Genomic DNA, 13,783 nt, shown 5'->3' with positions numbered 1-13,783 from the left:
TACTCTTTAGTAAGTTAAATTTTATTTGAAAACTCTTATTTTTCTTCAACGTTAAAGAACACTGCCTAGAGTTTTTCAATTCGAGCACAGTCCATCCAACTGTAGTTACCCTCCGTGCATTGATTGACAAGGAAATGCAATTTGTCGATAAAGACAGGCACGAAGGTTCCAGGACCTTGTACAGTTTTAGGACCTATAGAATTTTCGTCAATAACTGCCATTTCTCCAGCAATATTATAAAGCAATGTCGCAGATAATGCGGCAAGCAATTTATCTTCCGGACATAGAGAAACTGCAACGCCCATTACACTTCCAAGGGAACAGCCTGAAGCAGTTATTTTTCCCAGTAAAGGAGTTCCGTTTCTTATAATATAAGTGCTCCTTCCATCACTAATGATATCCGTCTCTCCAGACATGCAGACCACACAGCGCCGATTTGAAGCTAATTGCTTTACCGCCAAAATTCTTGAACTAATATCATGTTGAGATATACTATCGACCCCTCTCATGAGGCTCTTTTCACCGGCGATAGTCATTATCTCGCCTTCGTTACCTTTGATTATATCAAAATATGCATTATTTAATAATGCTGAAACTGCATCGGTGCGAAACGCTGTTGCACCAATACCTACTGGGTCCAAAATAATAGGTCGGTTCAAGGAATTATAGATTTGAGAAGCATACGTAAGGGACGCTCGATCCTGCAAAGTGCCAATATTCAAAACAAGTGAACCAGCGAATTTAGCAAAATCAGCAACTTCTTCTCTACTTTCTCCCATAGTCGGAGAAGCATTGACAGCTAACGTCACATTTGCAGAAAAATTTTTAGCAACACCATTCGTTAGGTGATGAATTAAAGGAGTATAGTCCCTGGTTTTTGCAAATAAGGGACCCACTCGACTAACTAACTCTGAGACCGATGAAATACTAGAATGGACCTGAGCGAAGCAAGGAGGGGATTTAATTAAATTAAGAAGGTTTCTGGCAGTTTCACAGGGTGTTGTTGAAGACATAATAGCAGAAACTAAAGCAATACCATCAATGCGCTTTCCATCAACCTCGCTCAGGTAAATTACTCTCTGAATATTAGTTTCATTTAAACCAGCAATGGCAACTGAATTCAGCTGACGGGGCATCTTTGACATGTGTTGCAAAATGTTGCGAAGACCTGTAATACCGATAATCCGCTCTTTAACATTCTTCGTATTTGTATCGTAAATAGAACCAATTCCAACATAATCAGCACCATCAGCAGCTGCACAGTCAACTTCGTGAATATTGTTCGTAGAGACACCAATGATCGAATCATCTCCTAGAATTTTGCGAGCTGTTTTGCAGTCCATATCATCTTGTCCTATATGAACTCCCTCAGCACCAATGGCTAATGCAATGTCAACTCGATCGTTGATCAGTAATGGCACACCATATTTTCGACAAATTTTCAAGACATTTTTCGCTCTTTCCAAAAACAGTTTTGTAGATATATCTTTTTCGCGGAGTTGAACTATAGTAACTCCTCCGATAATTCCTTGTTCTACTTGTTGCTCCAAGCTGGATCCTGGAGCTATTTGCGTAGAGCTTGTTACTAAATACAACGAGTAATTGACCGTCGGTTTCATTGCTTAATGATATAAAATCAAAAAAGAACAAGTAAAGAAAGGTTTATCCTCGAATAATTAATGTTGGTACGGAGTACAGCGAAGGAGTTTATATCAGAACTGCTTTGCTTCTGTTATCAAGTACGTAAACAAAGCTGACTATAAGCTAGACAATCCTAATTATATTTTGTGATGTTCAAATTTCAAATCCAGTTATTTGAACTTGGTTTTTAGGTAAGGTAATCATCCACGGATATCAAAACGGAGATTTCGGATACCTGCTAAATCCTATTTAATCACGGAGGAAGTAAGAAGGATCTGAGTTCCTTTATTACAAGAAAGAAAAGAAATCACTGGGAGCATTCCATAACAGTAAATAGTAAAAATACGCTCGTAACTTTGTCGCTTTTTGATGAAATGTAAGGTACTATCGCGACCTCAAATTAGAGAGAATCAAACAGATTAAGCAGTAGTTGAAAAAGAACATAAAAATGATAGTAAATTCCTATCGTTTTGGTACAAAATGTATGGATTCACTGGTCATCAGTCGATATTACTTCAAAAGTATTTCGCAGATATCTGACATCGGTAGGTAAGGATCAAATTGGATTAGGTATGATTAAATTCCTTAAAACCTTCGTAGTTTCTTCCGTAAAAGTATCAGTCTAATTCATCAATATTGTTGGCAGAAGATGTTCCATTACAGTGGTTTCCTAATTGTTCAATCAGATCATCAAGGAGAGTCATAGGTTCTTCTAAATTAGGATCTTTCGACCATTTTAAATCATTAAGTGAATCGATTTCTCTACACGAATTAGTTGAGCAAAGGAAGAGTAAAGTTTACTTACGCGTCTAATAGAGAGGAAGACGTGTGCAATTTTTCGCGTTCTACACTAATTTCTGCTTTGACACTATTCAATGCACCCTCTAAACGTTGGTTGATGGCCGTAATATCAAGTGGTTTAGCGGCATACATTGTATAAAAATCATCTTGCTCAGAAGCTTGAGAAGCAGCTGTTTCAAAAAATCTTCTAATATTTGCAAGCAGCATTTGATCTCTCTCATTTTTACCAAGTACTTGGCTCTCAATTTCAATGTTGACTCTTATTTTTTGTAGTCGCTTTTGCTGCTGTTTGGTACATTGATCATATAGCTCAATAAGCAAGGGTTCATCGCGAAATCGGCGCGGAAAAAGCTCTTTCCATTCTTGAAGATGGATAATTGACGGGAAGGTTCCTTGAGAAAGCAAATAATCACTTAGAATTTTCTGTTCCATGGCTTCAGGAAAATAAGTCCCTATCGTTTTTGTTAGATATACTAAAAAATAGAAAAGAATACAGAGTTTTCGAATATCTTTCGGCTAAAAACTTGATATTGCAATACGAAATTCAGGGAATAGAGCCAGTAGTCGATTTTATCTTTTGTATGGATATATTTTGCTACTTTGTCTCTAATTCATGAAAGGAATAACCATAATTTAAGACGAAGAATGGATTGCTTTCTCCCTTTGTTCAGTCAGACTTTTATCCTGATGTTTGTTCAATCGAAAGCGTGGTTTAGTTACACTGTAGTTTTTTAATTCCTTACCTTAATTTATCTAATTAATATTAAATCAATTCTTCTGGTGTTTTTGGGCGTTTCAACAGACAGCAAAGCTAATCTGGTACGGCCTTCAGTTTACTATAACAATCCAGCTTCCCTCAGACATAGACTCAGAACCTAGACAAGAAGTTACTCACCACCCAGGTTTTCAATTATATCTCAACAGTATTCTTCGTCGAAATATTGTTGTCTTTCTCTGCCTGCATTTTGGAGGTATTGTGGAATACCTCACCACCACGAGCTGCTCTCCAGATACTTCTCTTCCATGTCGTATAAAGTCAATGAACGGGTATTATGCTTTCATGGACCTTTGCTTTATGAAGCTAAAGTAATAGATACAGAAAAAAAGGAAGATTCTTCGACCTATTTAATTCACTATAGGGGGTGGAAAAATAGCTGGGACGAGTGGGTTGGACCAGACCGTATACTTAAATGGAATGAAGAAAATTTGAAAACACAAAAGGAATTAAAGAGTGCGGCTTTGGCAGCTAGGCAGAAATCTACCGCTGCGAAAAAGGCTGCTACTTCAGCTTCCAAGGTTGAAGCTTCCGGTCAGACCAGTAAACCCGCTGGAAAACGATCTCGGGAATCTAGCGCTACTACGATGGAGGGCGACTCTCGTGAAACACCCCAACGAACGAAAACTCAAAAATCAGCTTCACCTTTACCTCATGTTATTAAAAACGAAGCAGTCTCTGAAGGGGCCGTAGATGCAGCGGTAAAGGGTGTTGAAGAAGAATCTGTGGATGAGGAACCACCATTACCTAAACATAAGATTCGTGTTCCCGATGTTTTGAAGCTTTGGTTGGTGGATGACTGGGAGCATATCACAAAGCATCTTCAGCTTATATCGTTGCCTCGAAAGCCAACTGTGCGAGCCGCCATTGCTGCTTTTCGGGAATCTAAAATCTCTTATTTGACGAACGAAATTGATCTTGATGTCTTTGAACAAGCAATGGCTGGACTGGTTATTTATTTTAATAAGTGCCTTGGGAACATGCTACTTTATCGTTTTGAAAGACAGCAATACATGGAAATTCGAAGAGACTATCCTGGAGTTGAGATGTGTGATATTTATGGTGCTGAGCACCTGATACGACTTTTTGTTAGTTTACCCGAATTAATTGACCATACGAATATGGACTCGCAGTCAATAGACTGCTTGTTAGGATATATTGAGGAGTTTTTACAGTAAGTGCAACAATTACTTTACCCTTTTTACTAACTAAAAATTCGTCTAGATATCTTGTACTGCATAAGGAGGAGTATTTTATTAATAAGTATCAAGATGCTTCCCCAAACTATCGATCCTTAATTGGAGTTTAATTAATTGTATAGTTGTTTTTTGAAAAAAAATAAGTATCTCATGAGATAGACAAATGAAGTTTTTTGTAGTTATGAAGAACATTGTGAAATTGTGATATATGATCGGATGACAAGCTGTCGGGGTTGTACAAGGGAAGAAAATTGCTAACTTCAGCATTCAGAATGTCCTTGAATCCTTGCATACTTAAGTTCAAAGATGCTTCTGCTGGTATTTGTTCTGCTTTGTTTTGTGCGATAGTCTTTAGTGTAGAAATCCGACTTTTAACTACTTTTACTCTAATCCATAAGTCATGGTCTGCCTGTAGGGTTGCTGTTTCCTTTTCAATATCTTTTGCTTTACTAGAAATGCGTTCTAGCTTAGACAAGTTACGTTTCACATAAGCATGTCTTAGCGCAAGCAATTCAAGCCATCTAGGACGCACATAATACTAGCCAACTTGTCAGTAACTAAATGATTCTTAAGTGAATATTGTTTGTGCATACCTTCAACAATGTATAACCCGATATTCCAATGACGGAGCTCAGATATGAAAGGAACAGACTAAACGATAGCACACTAGAAGATAGATTCGATTTCTCTTGAAAAGCTTGAGCTGGAGCAAGCATCGAAGGAAGCGAAGGTGGTTTGGATACTGTGTTTGCAGAATGCATAATTACAGCCTAACTTCCAAGCTCGTGATCTAAGACTTTGAAAAGTTTCTAATAATAAAAGTGAGATACTGATGAATAATTAGTTTCTTTTTGTCTTTGTGTAACGGAAACCGTATATGGATGGAATGATTTAATATGAAGGAAGCAAGTCTGTCAAGAGTACTTGGTAAAAGGGTACGACGAATTTATTGTATTTATGAAGTAGATAAAAACCCTTTCTGAAAGGAAATGAAAAAATAAACAATTATATAAATAATCAATGCAAAAGTACTACAAACTATTGCTTGTCGATACTGAGTTCTACACATCCTTAAAATAGTCGGATTCTTATTCTATTTAGTAGGAAATATAGCTTATCCTTATAGAAACTATTTTTGAAATAATACATCAATAAAAAAACCTCTTCCTTATTAGAATTCGACCTCATAAGGAATTTATACCATTTATTTATTTTTTTGTTTACCTGTTTATATCGTATTTAACATCATACTAAGATTAATATATCACTTATAAAAGCCAATCACACTACGATACCGAAGAAGAAAGATCTTTCCCCATAAAATCAGCTGTGGGGAAAGCAGGCTCTGTCGCATATTTAACCGGAACCATGCAAGAAGCGGTGAATTCACAAAACTGGGAGTTTGGTGTCAAAGAATGGTATAAAAGGCGTTCTGAATGGCTGTTGGATCACGATAAAATTACGAATGAGTATTCTTTAGAGGAAGTGGTGATCCCAAAAGATGTTTATTTGGGTGTCTATAAAATGCTAGTACACCAAGAACAGAAGCTGAAACGACCGGTGAAATTAAGTACTATTGTATGAAACTGCATATTTATGATACATGCTTATCATCACTTGTTTACACGAAACTAATTGACCAGGTTGCCGTTTTAAAAACCGGATGGATTGAAGAAGGGTTTTGGCCTGCAACTTCCAAGTAAAAATTAGGAAATACCCACGCGTGAAATGAAACAAAGAAGAAATTTGTTGAAGTATAATTGTTTTACCTCTACGTGATCCTCTATCGTTTGCATGAATTAAAATATGATAGTCTACCTCTTGCTAATATTATTGCATTTCTCTTAAACATAAGCTATAAACATCTTCATTCTTTTATGATTCTTTTTTTTTCTTTAAAATACATTAAATTCTGTGATTAATAACATAACAGAAGTGTTATATTAAACTTGGAAAATTTCCTATTTCTTGTTTATTAAGGCACTCTAATACTAACTAGCTTCCACCTCGTTTATCCTCATTAAAAATCATCTTGAAGTCATGCTGCGTGTATATGATCTTGTTAGTTGGTTTACCATATATAAATATTAGGGAGGAATAATTCCATTGATAAATCAATTTCATTGAATGCTAAACTTTACCAGATCGATTTGTATTGCTCTCAGACAGCTGCTTAAGACATCTGACGATGCATCGATCTTTCTCTCTTTTTCGCGTTTTGGAGCTCTCGAAATCAAAAATTGAGTGCATTTTTGAATTGGGTATGGTTGAGTTCATTTGTATTTGCAAGCACTAACTTTGTAAGGTGAATATATCTATATTTCCAACAGCAATGGTGATTTGGATAGGTACAAGATCTATCGTGGAGCTGACAACTTAAATGGTATATATTATCCTTTTTACGTTCTATATTAATGTATAAAGATGATTTTATTATGGAACACGTAGAGTTTATTCCTACATTCACGAAAAAGCCAATTACAAAGGTCATTCGTGATACCTCAAAAGACATTTTCTATGCGCTATCCGGTAAGGAAATCTTTCATGATTGACGAAACGAATGCTAATTTGATACTCGATTCCAGATTCGTCTATATATGTCTATAGAATATCAACGTTCGAGAAACTCCAGAGTATTGGCAGTTATTGCCAAAACATGTGCCTATATGGAAGTGACAAAGTTATTTTGGCAGAGAGGAAGTATCTTAACATTTACAAATGGCAAGCGTCTGATCGACTTGTTCATGATAAGTCAATCTCCCTTAACGATCGGGCTCGTTCTCTGACATGGATGTCTTCAAATATGATACTTGTCTCTTTTTCAAATGAGTTTGTCGCAGTAAACATTGAAACATCTCAATCATCCTCCTTGAACCTGCCTTGGCAAACATCGTCATCTTTAGGACTTGGCATGAGTTATATAGGAATGTCTATGAAGTTGAATCGCTTACATATAACAAGAATTTCCGACGAAGAAGTTCTACTGTCGAGAGACTCGCAGGGCTACCTGGTTAACCTTAAATCGTTACATGTTTCAAGACAACCATTAGTTTGGCCTACAAGTCCACAGGCTGTCATCTACAATTCACCTTATTTAATCTCTCTCCATTCACAATACATCTACGTTTGGAACAAGGATACTCATGCCCTTATACAACAAATTGGTATTAGTAACATATCCTCTACCTTTTCGTGTGAAGGTAATACCTTCTTTACGTCAAATTCTTATGTATGGATCCTCGTTCCTGAGGATTTCGGCTCTCAGGTTGAATCCTTGTTGCAGTCGAATCAGCTTGATGAAGCAATAAGCGTCTTGGACCAGATTGACGACATGAAATTTCCCAAACGGAATTATTATCTTCGTATGACGAAAAGAGAAAAAGCTTCTCGTTCCTTTTCATCTGGTGACTATGAAACCGCTATGAAGTTATTTACGGAAATATGTGAATCTCCTTCTTTTGTTTTGAGGCTTTTTCCAAAACTTGTTGAAAACGATTATTCTGACGCAATTAGTATTTTGTCCTCCGGCCCTCCTCCTTCAGACCCACCCATACTTGGATCTCCCCAGACAAGTATACGCCCGGCATCGAAAATCGATTCTCAAGAACAGGACGATGGTAAATCTGTGGTATTCAACAATAAAAGATTACGAAGTTTAAGTGCATATTTAACTGATTCAAGAAGAAAAGCAAACCTCTTCTTAAGTTGGGATGAAGAAACTTACCATTCATACCAAAAGGATCTATTTCGTAACGAGGATGGAAGTATAATATCTAAAGAGGATCTGGAGAATATTGCTGTAGAAGTAGACACTACTTTGTTTCTTACTTACATGGTATCTACCCCGGCCCTTGTAGGATCTTTGTTGCGTTTGCCTAATCATTGTGAAACTTCAGTCGTAGAAGCAAATTTAACATCAGCTGGAATGTTTCGTGAGCTTATTGATTACTATTTTGGAAAAGGATATCATGACGATGCACTAAAGCTACTGACTAAACTTAATGAAGAGGGAACCTCTCTGTCCTCGTTTAAAGCCCAAGAGGAAACCTCGAAATACGACGATATTCTTGTCTATCTTCAAAAGCTCGGTGCTGAGGACAAAAAATATGTCTTTCAATATGCCAGGACTCCTTTAAGTAACGATCCTACAGTCTCGGTAGGGTTATTCCTTAATGATACAAGTGGGAGCAGTACTTTATCGCACGATGAAATCTTAAATTACCTTGAAACGGTATCTTCGGAAGTTTCTATCATTTATCTAAAGCATCTGATCGCTTCTGGAAAAACAATTCTTGAAACTTTTTCGACTCGCCTTGGCCAACTATACTTGCGTCGAATCTATGAATTAGAAAGGGAAATCAATGAGAAAGAATTATCATCTACCTTTGAAGATGTCCTAATAGGATTTATAAAACACTTGGATGAATCTAAGAACTATGACGCTACTGCCATTCTCAAGGACATTGACCCCGATGACCATCATTTGTTCGAAGCATCGGTAATCCTCAATCGTCGCCTATCGAGACACAGAAATGCGCTGGACGTATATCTTGATAAAATGAAGGACTGGAAAGGAGCAAACGGCTATTGTGATTCTATTTACATGGACACTGGTGAGACTGAGCCATATTATATGTACCTTTCAGATCTCGCAAATCTACAACCTGAGGGTATAATATCGTTTATTACAAAGTATAGCTCTCGTTTGAAGCTGAAAAGGATTTTTTCTCTGTTACCCAAAGATACCAGCATGAGAGCTTATCATATATTCTTGTCTTCTCAATTTCGACAGCTTTACGAAGAAAAAAATAAGAAGGAATTACAATCGAAATTATACCAAAAAAGAATTAATGATTTAAACGCGGATCTGGCCCATATTCGTTCAGAGAAAGTTGTTATAACAAGGGAAAAGACCTGTTTACATTGCCACAAGCGCTTAGGAAAGAGTGTCATTTCTATATTTCCAGAGTAAGTAATATTTGTGTATCCTCTAAATATCTCAATTTCTGAAATTCAACTAACAATATAGTGGTTCTGTCGTACACTACGGCTGTGCTAAAAAGTACTTGGTCCATAGAAATCTTCCCTATGAAGCATATTAATTTCCTTGTGATTATTTATTAAATAGATGTTTATAATATTTATAAATTAAACTTAGACCTACTATGAATTTCAAGTCTTAGTATAGAAAAGGAAGGGTGAAAAAAAAAGTATTCATGAGCATAACAGTTTGTAGTTTGCCCTCAGCAAAAACTCCACTTAGGCGTAACATTCGTTTAAGCAATAGCAGTTCGGTTTTTGAATAAAAAGAAATTGGATTTAAAAGAGTTAAGTGGTTTAATTTTTGTTTTTGCTTTTTTTTTTCATATTGAAAACAGCAAAGGGGGATTTTTGTAAAAAAATCTAGGATTGGACTGAGAGAAGCTCTGAAAGATAATTGCCTTGGATAAAGCATTATATTATCCAATATAGGCAACTTTTTTTCTTTAAAAGAACAGTTAACGTATATCAGTTGATATCTACTGAACAATTCGAAAATGTCCCATCATCACAGGTCAAATGTCAAGCCCAAAAAGCCGTTTAAGTCCAAGCATGCCTCTAAATCATCTTTAAAGGAACGTTATAGCAATAACGTCGAGCCAAAAAGGGCAGGTCCAAAAAGTATTCAACATACGTCTACTAAAGCTGATCGCCGAAACAATGCTAAGCAAATACAATTGAATAAACGGAATGAGGTTGCTATGAATAATCGAATTTTTGGTGGTAAAAATGGTGCTCCCAAGGTGGTTACTATAGTACCTCTTTGCGCAAATGTTGATCCATGGAATATTCTTAAGAACTTATTAACTTCTGTCGATCCTGAGGGTGATTTCCCTCTTTTTGAAGAAAATTCCTATCAATACAGTACGGTTATAACTCGATTTAAACAGAAGTTACAATTTTTAATACCCGGAAAGAATTTCTATAGTTTGGTCGATGCTTGTAAAGCTTCAGATTATGTAGTTTTCGGTCTTTCTGCTACCCAGGAAGTTGATGAATTTGGTGAGCTTGTGGTGAGAACAGCTCAATGCCAGGGAATATCCAGTGTTATCTCGGTTGTCGATGACATGTCGGTCATCAACAATATGAAGACACGCGGAGATGTAAAAAAATCTTTACAAAGCTATATGAACTTTTTCTTCTCTGATCAAGATCGAGTTTTTGCTTCTGACGTCTCACAGGATGCGCTTAACGTTGTTCGTGCTCTGTGCACTTCTCATCCTCGTGGAATCTTCTGGCGTGATTCTCGAGCCTACCTTTTAGCTCAGGACACTGATTACAAAGACGGAAAGCTCTTTGTTAAAGGTGTAGTGCGTGGTAAAGGTTTAGATCCAGATTCCCTGATCCATATACCAGGTTTTGGTGACTTCCAAATTAATTACATCTACGATGCTTCTGATTTAAAACCGAAGAACTCTGATACCATGGAAGAAGACAAGAATGTAAACGAGGCCGGTTTGGTTGAACTTGCCGCTCCAACTGAAAATCAGGAACAATTAGAGACTCTTGCTCCAAACGATTTTAATATGGAAATGGAAATGGAACCTGAGCATCCACGAGGTGTCCGTCTCGATGACTTTTACTATTTGGATGATGAGCAAGAGCCGGTGCCTGTCCCTAAGCGTGTTCCAAAAGGTACTTCTAGCTATCAGGCTACTTGGATTCCTGGAGTGGATGAAGAGGAAGAACAGTATAGTGATGTTGAAGATACGGAATTGCTTATTGAAAATGAAGGTGGTCCTGAAGATGAACAGCCAGTTAGTGAAAAAGACGAAAGTGAAGCTGATGAAGCTGATGATACTAAGTCTGAAATGTTTGTCGAACTAAACGAAGAAGAAGAAACTCGTCAATATGAAGAATATCGTCAAAAGGTAAAAGAGCAACAGGAAGAATTAGAGTTTCCTGATGAACTTGAATTAGATCCAAAGGAGTTAGCACGGGAACGTTTGAAGAAATACCGTGGTCTTCGTAGTTTCTTTACCAGTCCCTGGGATGCTGAAGAGTATGATCCAAGTGAACCCCCCGAGTGGCGTCAGTTATTCAAACTTGAAAACTATAGAAACTTAAAAAATAAACTCTACAAACAGCCATTTATTGGCGAAGCCAAGCCAGGAAAGCTTGTTGTCGTAGAGCTCCGGGATGTACCTCTTTCAGTTTACGAATATTATAAGCAGCCTAGCAACATGCTTGTGCTTTATTCTTTAATGGCATATGAGAATAAAACTAGCGTTTCTCATTTTACGGTTACTAAGCACTCGGAATACGAAGATCCTTTAGCTTCTAAAGAAGAATTGATTTTACAAGTCGGACCACGTCGCTTGTACGTTAAGCCATTGTATTCCGATGCTCCTTCCTCAGGTGCAACAAACAACCTTCAAAAATATCACAAGTATTTGCAACCTAAGGTACCTGCATTGGGTACTATTATTGGTCCTATAGTTTTCGGCGGTTTGCCAGTAACGCTTTTTAAGCCTATGCCTGACGGTTCGTTACGCTTGGCTGCTACCGGTTCTTTCTTAAAGAGCGACGCTTCTTCTGTGATAGTTAAGCGCGCAGTTCTTACTGGTCATCCATTCAAAATTAACAAAAAGATTATTACCATTCGCTACATGTTCTTCAACCCTGAAGATGTTATGTGGTTTAAACCTATCCAACTGTTTACCAAACAGGGTCGCACTGGATTTATTAAAGAACCATTGGGTACTCATGGATATTTCAAGGCTACATTTAATGGTAAACTTACCGTTCAAGATACCGTGGCCATGTCCTTGTACAAGCGCATGTATCCTGTACGATCTCGTTTGCTTACTCTTAACGAGGATAATTTCCAGTAAATTTGATTTAGGGTCGTTGCTTTTTAGTAGGTTTGCTTATAGCATATCAAGGAACATGCAAGGATACAATTTATTTTTTCTTTTTGGTTTAGATTCGGTTAGGGTTGGACAATAAATTAAGTTAATGCTATATTTATGTATAAGTATCTAGAGTTCATAAAACTATCATAATTTTTAGGTAAACTTTTCCATGACTTTTACTTTTTGATATAACGTAGCTGATTGAGGTAGTGCGGCCATGCAGAACGATTGCAAGTCGAAATACAAATCAGACATCAGTATATTTTTTATGTCGGGTATGTCAAGGGCTTTAAGGAAGAAGCTGCTTCCTATATGAGCAATTCGCTCTTTTTCATACTGGTCGCAATTGGAGATCTGAAAAGTAAATGATGACAAAAGTTCGTACACAAAAGAACCAGAGCTTGTCATGGAAGAAGTCAAATTAGGATGACTTAGTAACATTTGAATTAGAACTTCTATATTGCATACCGCTATTGGAAGAGAAGAAAGGTTTTTTAGAAATCTTTGATTAAAATTCGGTTCTGACCGAAAAACCAAATTGGAGAAGATATCGGAGGCATGAGACAAATTAAACAATATAAAGGTTTCCATCTGTTTAACTGTAGGTACATCACTGTCAGAAAAACGTGGTAGACTATTTAGAAAACTTTGCTTCACGAAAGTTAGTAAACCATCAGTTGTATCCACCATACCACTTCGTCCGAAGTTAAAGCACGTTCTGTTCCTGTTAACCAAATGGAAGAGGTCGAATTAGAGGAAGTTGTTTCAGGTAATAGTTCTTGTTGTTCTAGCCATTGTCGTAAATCACTTTGGTCGATAAGGGAATTTTCATCTAAAACGTCTTCCCTTGTCGTTGAGTAAACAAGTTCTATTGGAGAGATTGTCTGAATACTCATCAAATCGGAACTCTTTAAAGTGGTTAATAACCAACTGTTCAAGATCAAAATTAGAGAATTCAGGGAATGGATAGCATTTAGAAGCCATAAAAAACCAATTAAACAAGAATAAAGACTTACAGATTTCTGGATTCTGCCAGATAATATATTAGCTAGGAGGTACTGCCTACCTAGACAAGACGTTTGTGACCAAGTATGAAAAAGATGAGCCAAAAAAGGATTTTCTTTCAAAGGGACATTTTTGTAATTAAACCAAATTAAATAGTCAGCAATAACTAATGAATTGGGCTGAAAGATTAGACAATGCTTCATTCTGGTTACTTTTTACCTCATCAGTGTGATCTGCGAAATCCATTAATTGCAGAGCATTTTGAAACTTATTAGCCAAATCAGGATGTTCTTTTTGATAATCCAGACCAATCTCCAAAAACGATTTCACCTTCCACTCTTCTTGGAACATGACTATGAAAATCTGGTGGCCAAGTTTGAAATCATCATAGTACAGAGTTAAAAGGATAAGGCCGAAGTGTGAATTCAAAACCATTAAGCAGTTCGAACGCTTCATTTATACTTTTA

At 36.9% G+C, this 13,783-nt stretch overlaps 8 protein-coding genes across 8 annotated transcripts; 4 read left to right on the top strand and 4 right to left on the bottom strand.

Annotated features, from left to right (window-relative positions):
* Positions 1-65: 65 nt before the first annotated feature.
* SOCG_02383 (thiamine-phosphate dipyrophosphorylase/hydroxyethylthiazole kinase) lies at positions 66-1,619 on the bottom strand (the record flags this gene model as incomplete). The annotated part of the gene is made up of 1 exon (XM_013160876.1): positions 66-1,619. One exon carries the CDS (start codon positions 1,617-1,619, stop codon positions 66-68), a length of 1,554 nt encoding a protein of 517 aa, XP_013016330.1.
* A 639-nt stretch (positions 1,620-2,258) lies between these two features.
* SOCG_02382 (centromere localized protein Cnl2) lies at positions 2,259-3,208 on the bottom strand (the record flags this gene model as incomplete). The annotated part of the gene is made up of 2 exons (XM_013160875.1): positions 2,447-3,208; positions 2,259-2,403 (listed from the first exon to the last, which is right to left on the bottom strand). Exons 1-2 carry the CDS (start codon positions 2,872-2,874, stop codon positions 2,259-2,261), a joined length of 573 nt encoding a protein of 190 aa, XP_013016329.1. The 5' UTR covers positions 2,875-3,208.
* Positions 2,999-5,390, top strand: SOCG_02381 (Clr6 histone deacetylase complex subunit Alp13). Its single transcript, XM_013160874.1, has 2 exons — positions 2,999-4,391; positions 4,442-5,390. Exons 1-2 carry the CDS (start codon positions 3,466-3,468, stop codon positions 4,524-4,526), a joined length of 1,011 nt encoding a protein of 336 aa, XP_013016328.1. The 5' UTR covers positions 2,999-3,465; the 3' UTR covers positions 4,527-5,390.
* On the bottom strand, positions 4,437-5,412 carry SOCG_02380 (uncharacterized protein). Its single transcript, XM_013160873.1, has 2 exons — positions 5,010-5,412; positions 4,437-4,954 (listed from the first exon to the last, which is right to left on the bottom strand). Exons 1-2 carry the CDS (start codon positions 5,175-5,177, stop codon positions 4,565-4,567), a joined length of 558 nt encoding a protein of 185 aa, XP_013016327.1. The 5' UTR covers positions 5,178-5,412; the 3' UTR covers positions 4,437-4,564.
* Positions 5,413-5,690: 278 nt separating this feature from the next.
* On the top strand, positions 5,691-6,275 carry SOCG_02379 (uncharacterized protein). The gene is made up of 2 exons (XM_013160872.1): positions 5,691-5,994; positions 6,060-6,275. The coding sequence occupies exons 1-2, from the start codon at positions 5,785-5,787 to the stop codon at positions 6,117-6,119; spliced, it is 270 nt and encodes an 89-aa protein (XP_013016326.1). The 5' UTR covers positions 5,691-5,784; the 3' UTR covers positions 6,120-6,275.
* A 156-nt stretch (positions 6,276-6,431) lies between these two features.
* On the top strand, positions 6,432-9,612 carry SOCG_02378 (guanyl-nucleotide exchange factor). The gene is made up of 5 exons (XM_013160871.1): positions 6,432-6,677; positions 6,722-6,799; positions 6,841-6,945; positions 7,002-9,384; positions 9,446-9,612. Exons 1-5 carry the CDS (start codon positions 6,605-6,607, stop codon positions 9,516-9,518), a joined length of 2,712 nt encoding a protein of 903 aa, XP_013016325.1. The 5' UTR covers positions 6,432-6,604; the 3' UTR covers positions 9,519-9,612.
* On the top strand, positions 9,613-12,428 carry SOCG_02377 (ribosome biogenesis protein Tsr1). Its single transcript, XM_013160870.1, has one exon. It carries the CDS (start codon positions 9,954-9,956, stop codon positions 12,288-12,290), a length of 2,337 nt encoding a protein of 778 aa, XP_013016324.1. The 5' UTR covers positions 9,613-9,953; the 3' UTR covers positions 12,291-12,428.
* A 36-nt stretch (positions 12,429-12,464) lies between these two features.
* Positions 12,465-13,667, bottom strand: SOCG_02376 (uncharacterized protein; the record flags this gene model as incomplete). Its single annotated transcript, XM_013160869.1, has 4 exons — positions 12,465-12,957; positions 12,999-13,195; positions 13,328-13,495; positions 13,536-13,667. 4 exons carry the CDS (start codon positions 13,665-13,667, stop codon positions 12,465-12,467), a joined length of 990 nt encoding a protein of 329 aa, XP_013016323.1.
* Between the last annotated feature and the right edge of the window lie 116 nt (positions 13,668-13,783).

Source organism: Schizosaccharomyces octosporus, assembly GCF_000150505.1.
Source record: "Schizosaccharomyces octosporus yFS286 unplaced genomic scaffold supercont6.1, whole genome shotgun sequence".
Classification (NCBI taxonomy): domain Eukaryota; kingdom Fungi; phylum Ascomycota; class Schizosaccharomycetes; order Schizosaccharomycetales; family Schizosaccharomycetaceae; genus Schizosaccharomyces; species Schizosaccharomyces octosporus.
The sequence above is the reverse complement of the archived record's forward strand: the minus strand, read 5'-3'. Positions and strand labels throughout refer to the sequence as shown.

What these genes read in the sequence shown, in the direction of transcription:
- SOCG_02379 (XM_013160872.1), top strand. Translation starts at nt 5,785, where the DNA reads ATGCAAGAAGCGGTGAATTCACAAAACTGGGAGTTTGGTGTCAAAGAA. An exon ending in CGGTGAAATTAAGTACTATT is followed by an intron (nt 5,995 to 6,059) that starts GTATGAAACTGC and finishes CTAATTGACCAG; the next exon opens with GTTGCCGTTTTAAAAACCGG.
- SOCG_02380 (XM_013160873.1), bottom strand. Translation starts at nt 5,177, where the DNA reads ATGCATTCTGCAAACACAGTATCCAAACCACCTTCGCTTCCTTCGATG. An exon ending in CGGGTTATACATTGTTGAAG is followed by an intron (nt 4,955 to 5,009) that starts GTATGCACAAAC and finishes CAAGTTGGCTAG; the next exon opens with TATTATGTGCGTCCTAGATG.
- SOCG_02381 (XM_013160874.1), top strand. Translation starts at nt 3,466, where the DNA reads ATGTCGTATAAAGTCAATGAACGGGTATTATGCTTTCATGGACCTTTG. An exon ending in TATATTGAGGAGTTTTTACA is followed by an intron (nt 4,392 to 4,441) that starts GTAAGTGCAACA and finishes AAATTCGTCTAG; the next exon opens with ATATCTTGTACTGCATAAGG.
- SOCG_02377 (XM_013160870.1), top strand. Translation starts at nt 9,954, where the DNA reads ATGTCCCATCATCACAGGTCAAATGTCAAGCCCAAAAAGCCGTTTAAG.
- SOCG_02378 (XM_013160871.1), top strand. Translation starts at nt 6,605, where the DNA reads ATGCATCGATCTTTCTCTCTTTTTCGCGTTTTGGAGCTCTCGAAATCA. An exon ending in TGAGTGCATTTTTGAATTGG is followed by an intron (nt 6,678 to 6,721) that starts GTATGGTTGAGT and finishes TAACTTTGTAAG; the next exon opens with GTGAATATATCTATATTTCC. An exon ending in GTCATTTCTATATTTCCAGA is followed by an intron (nt 9,385 to 9,445) that starts GTAAGTAATATT and finishes CTAACAATATAG; the next exon opens with TGGTTCTGTCGTACACTACG.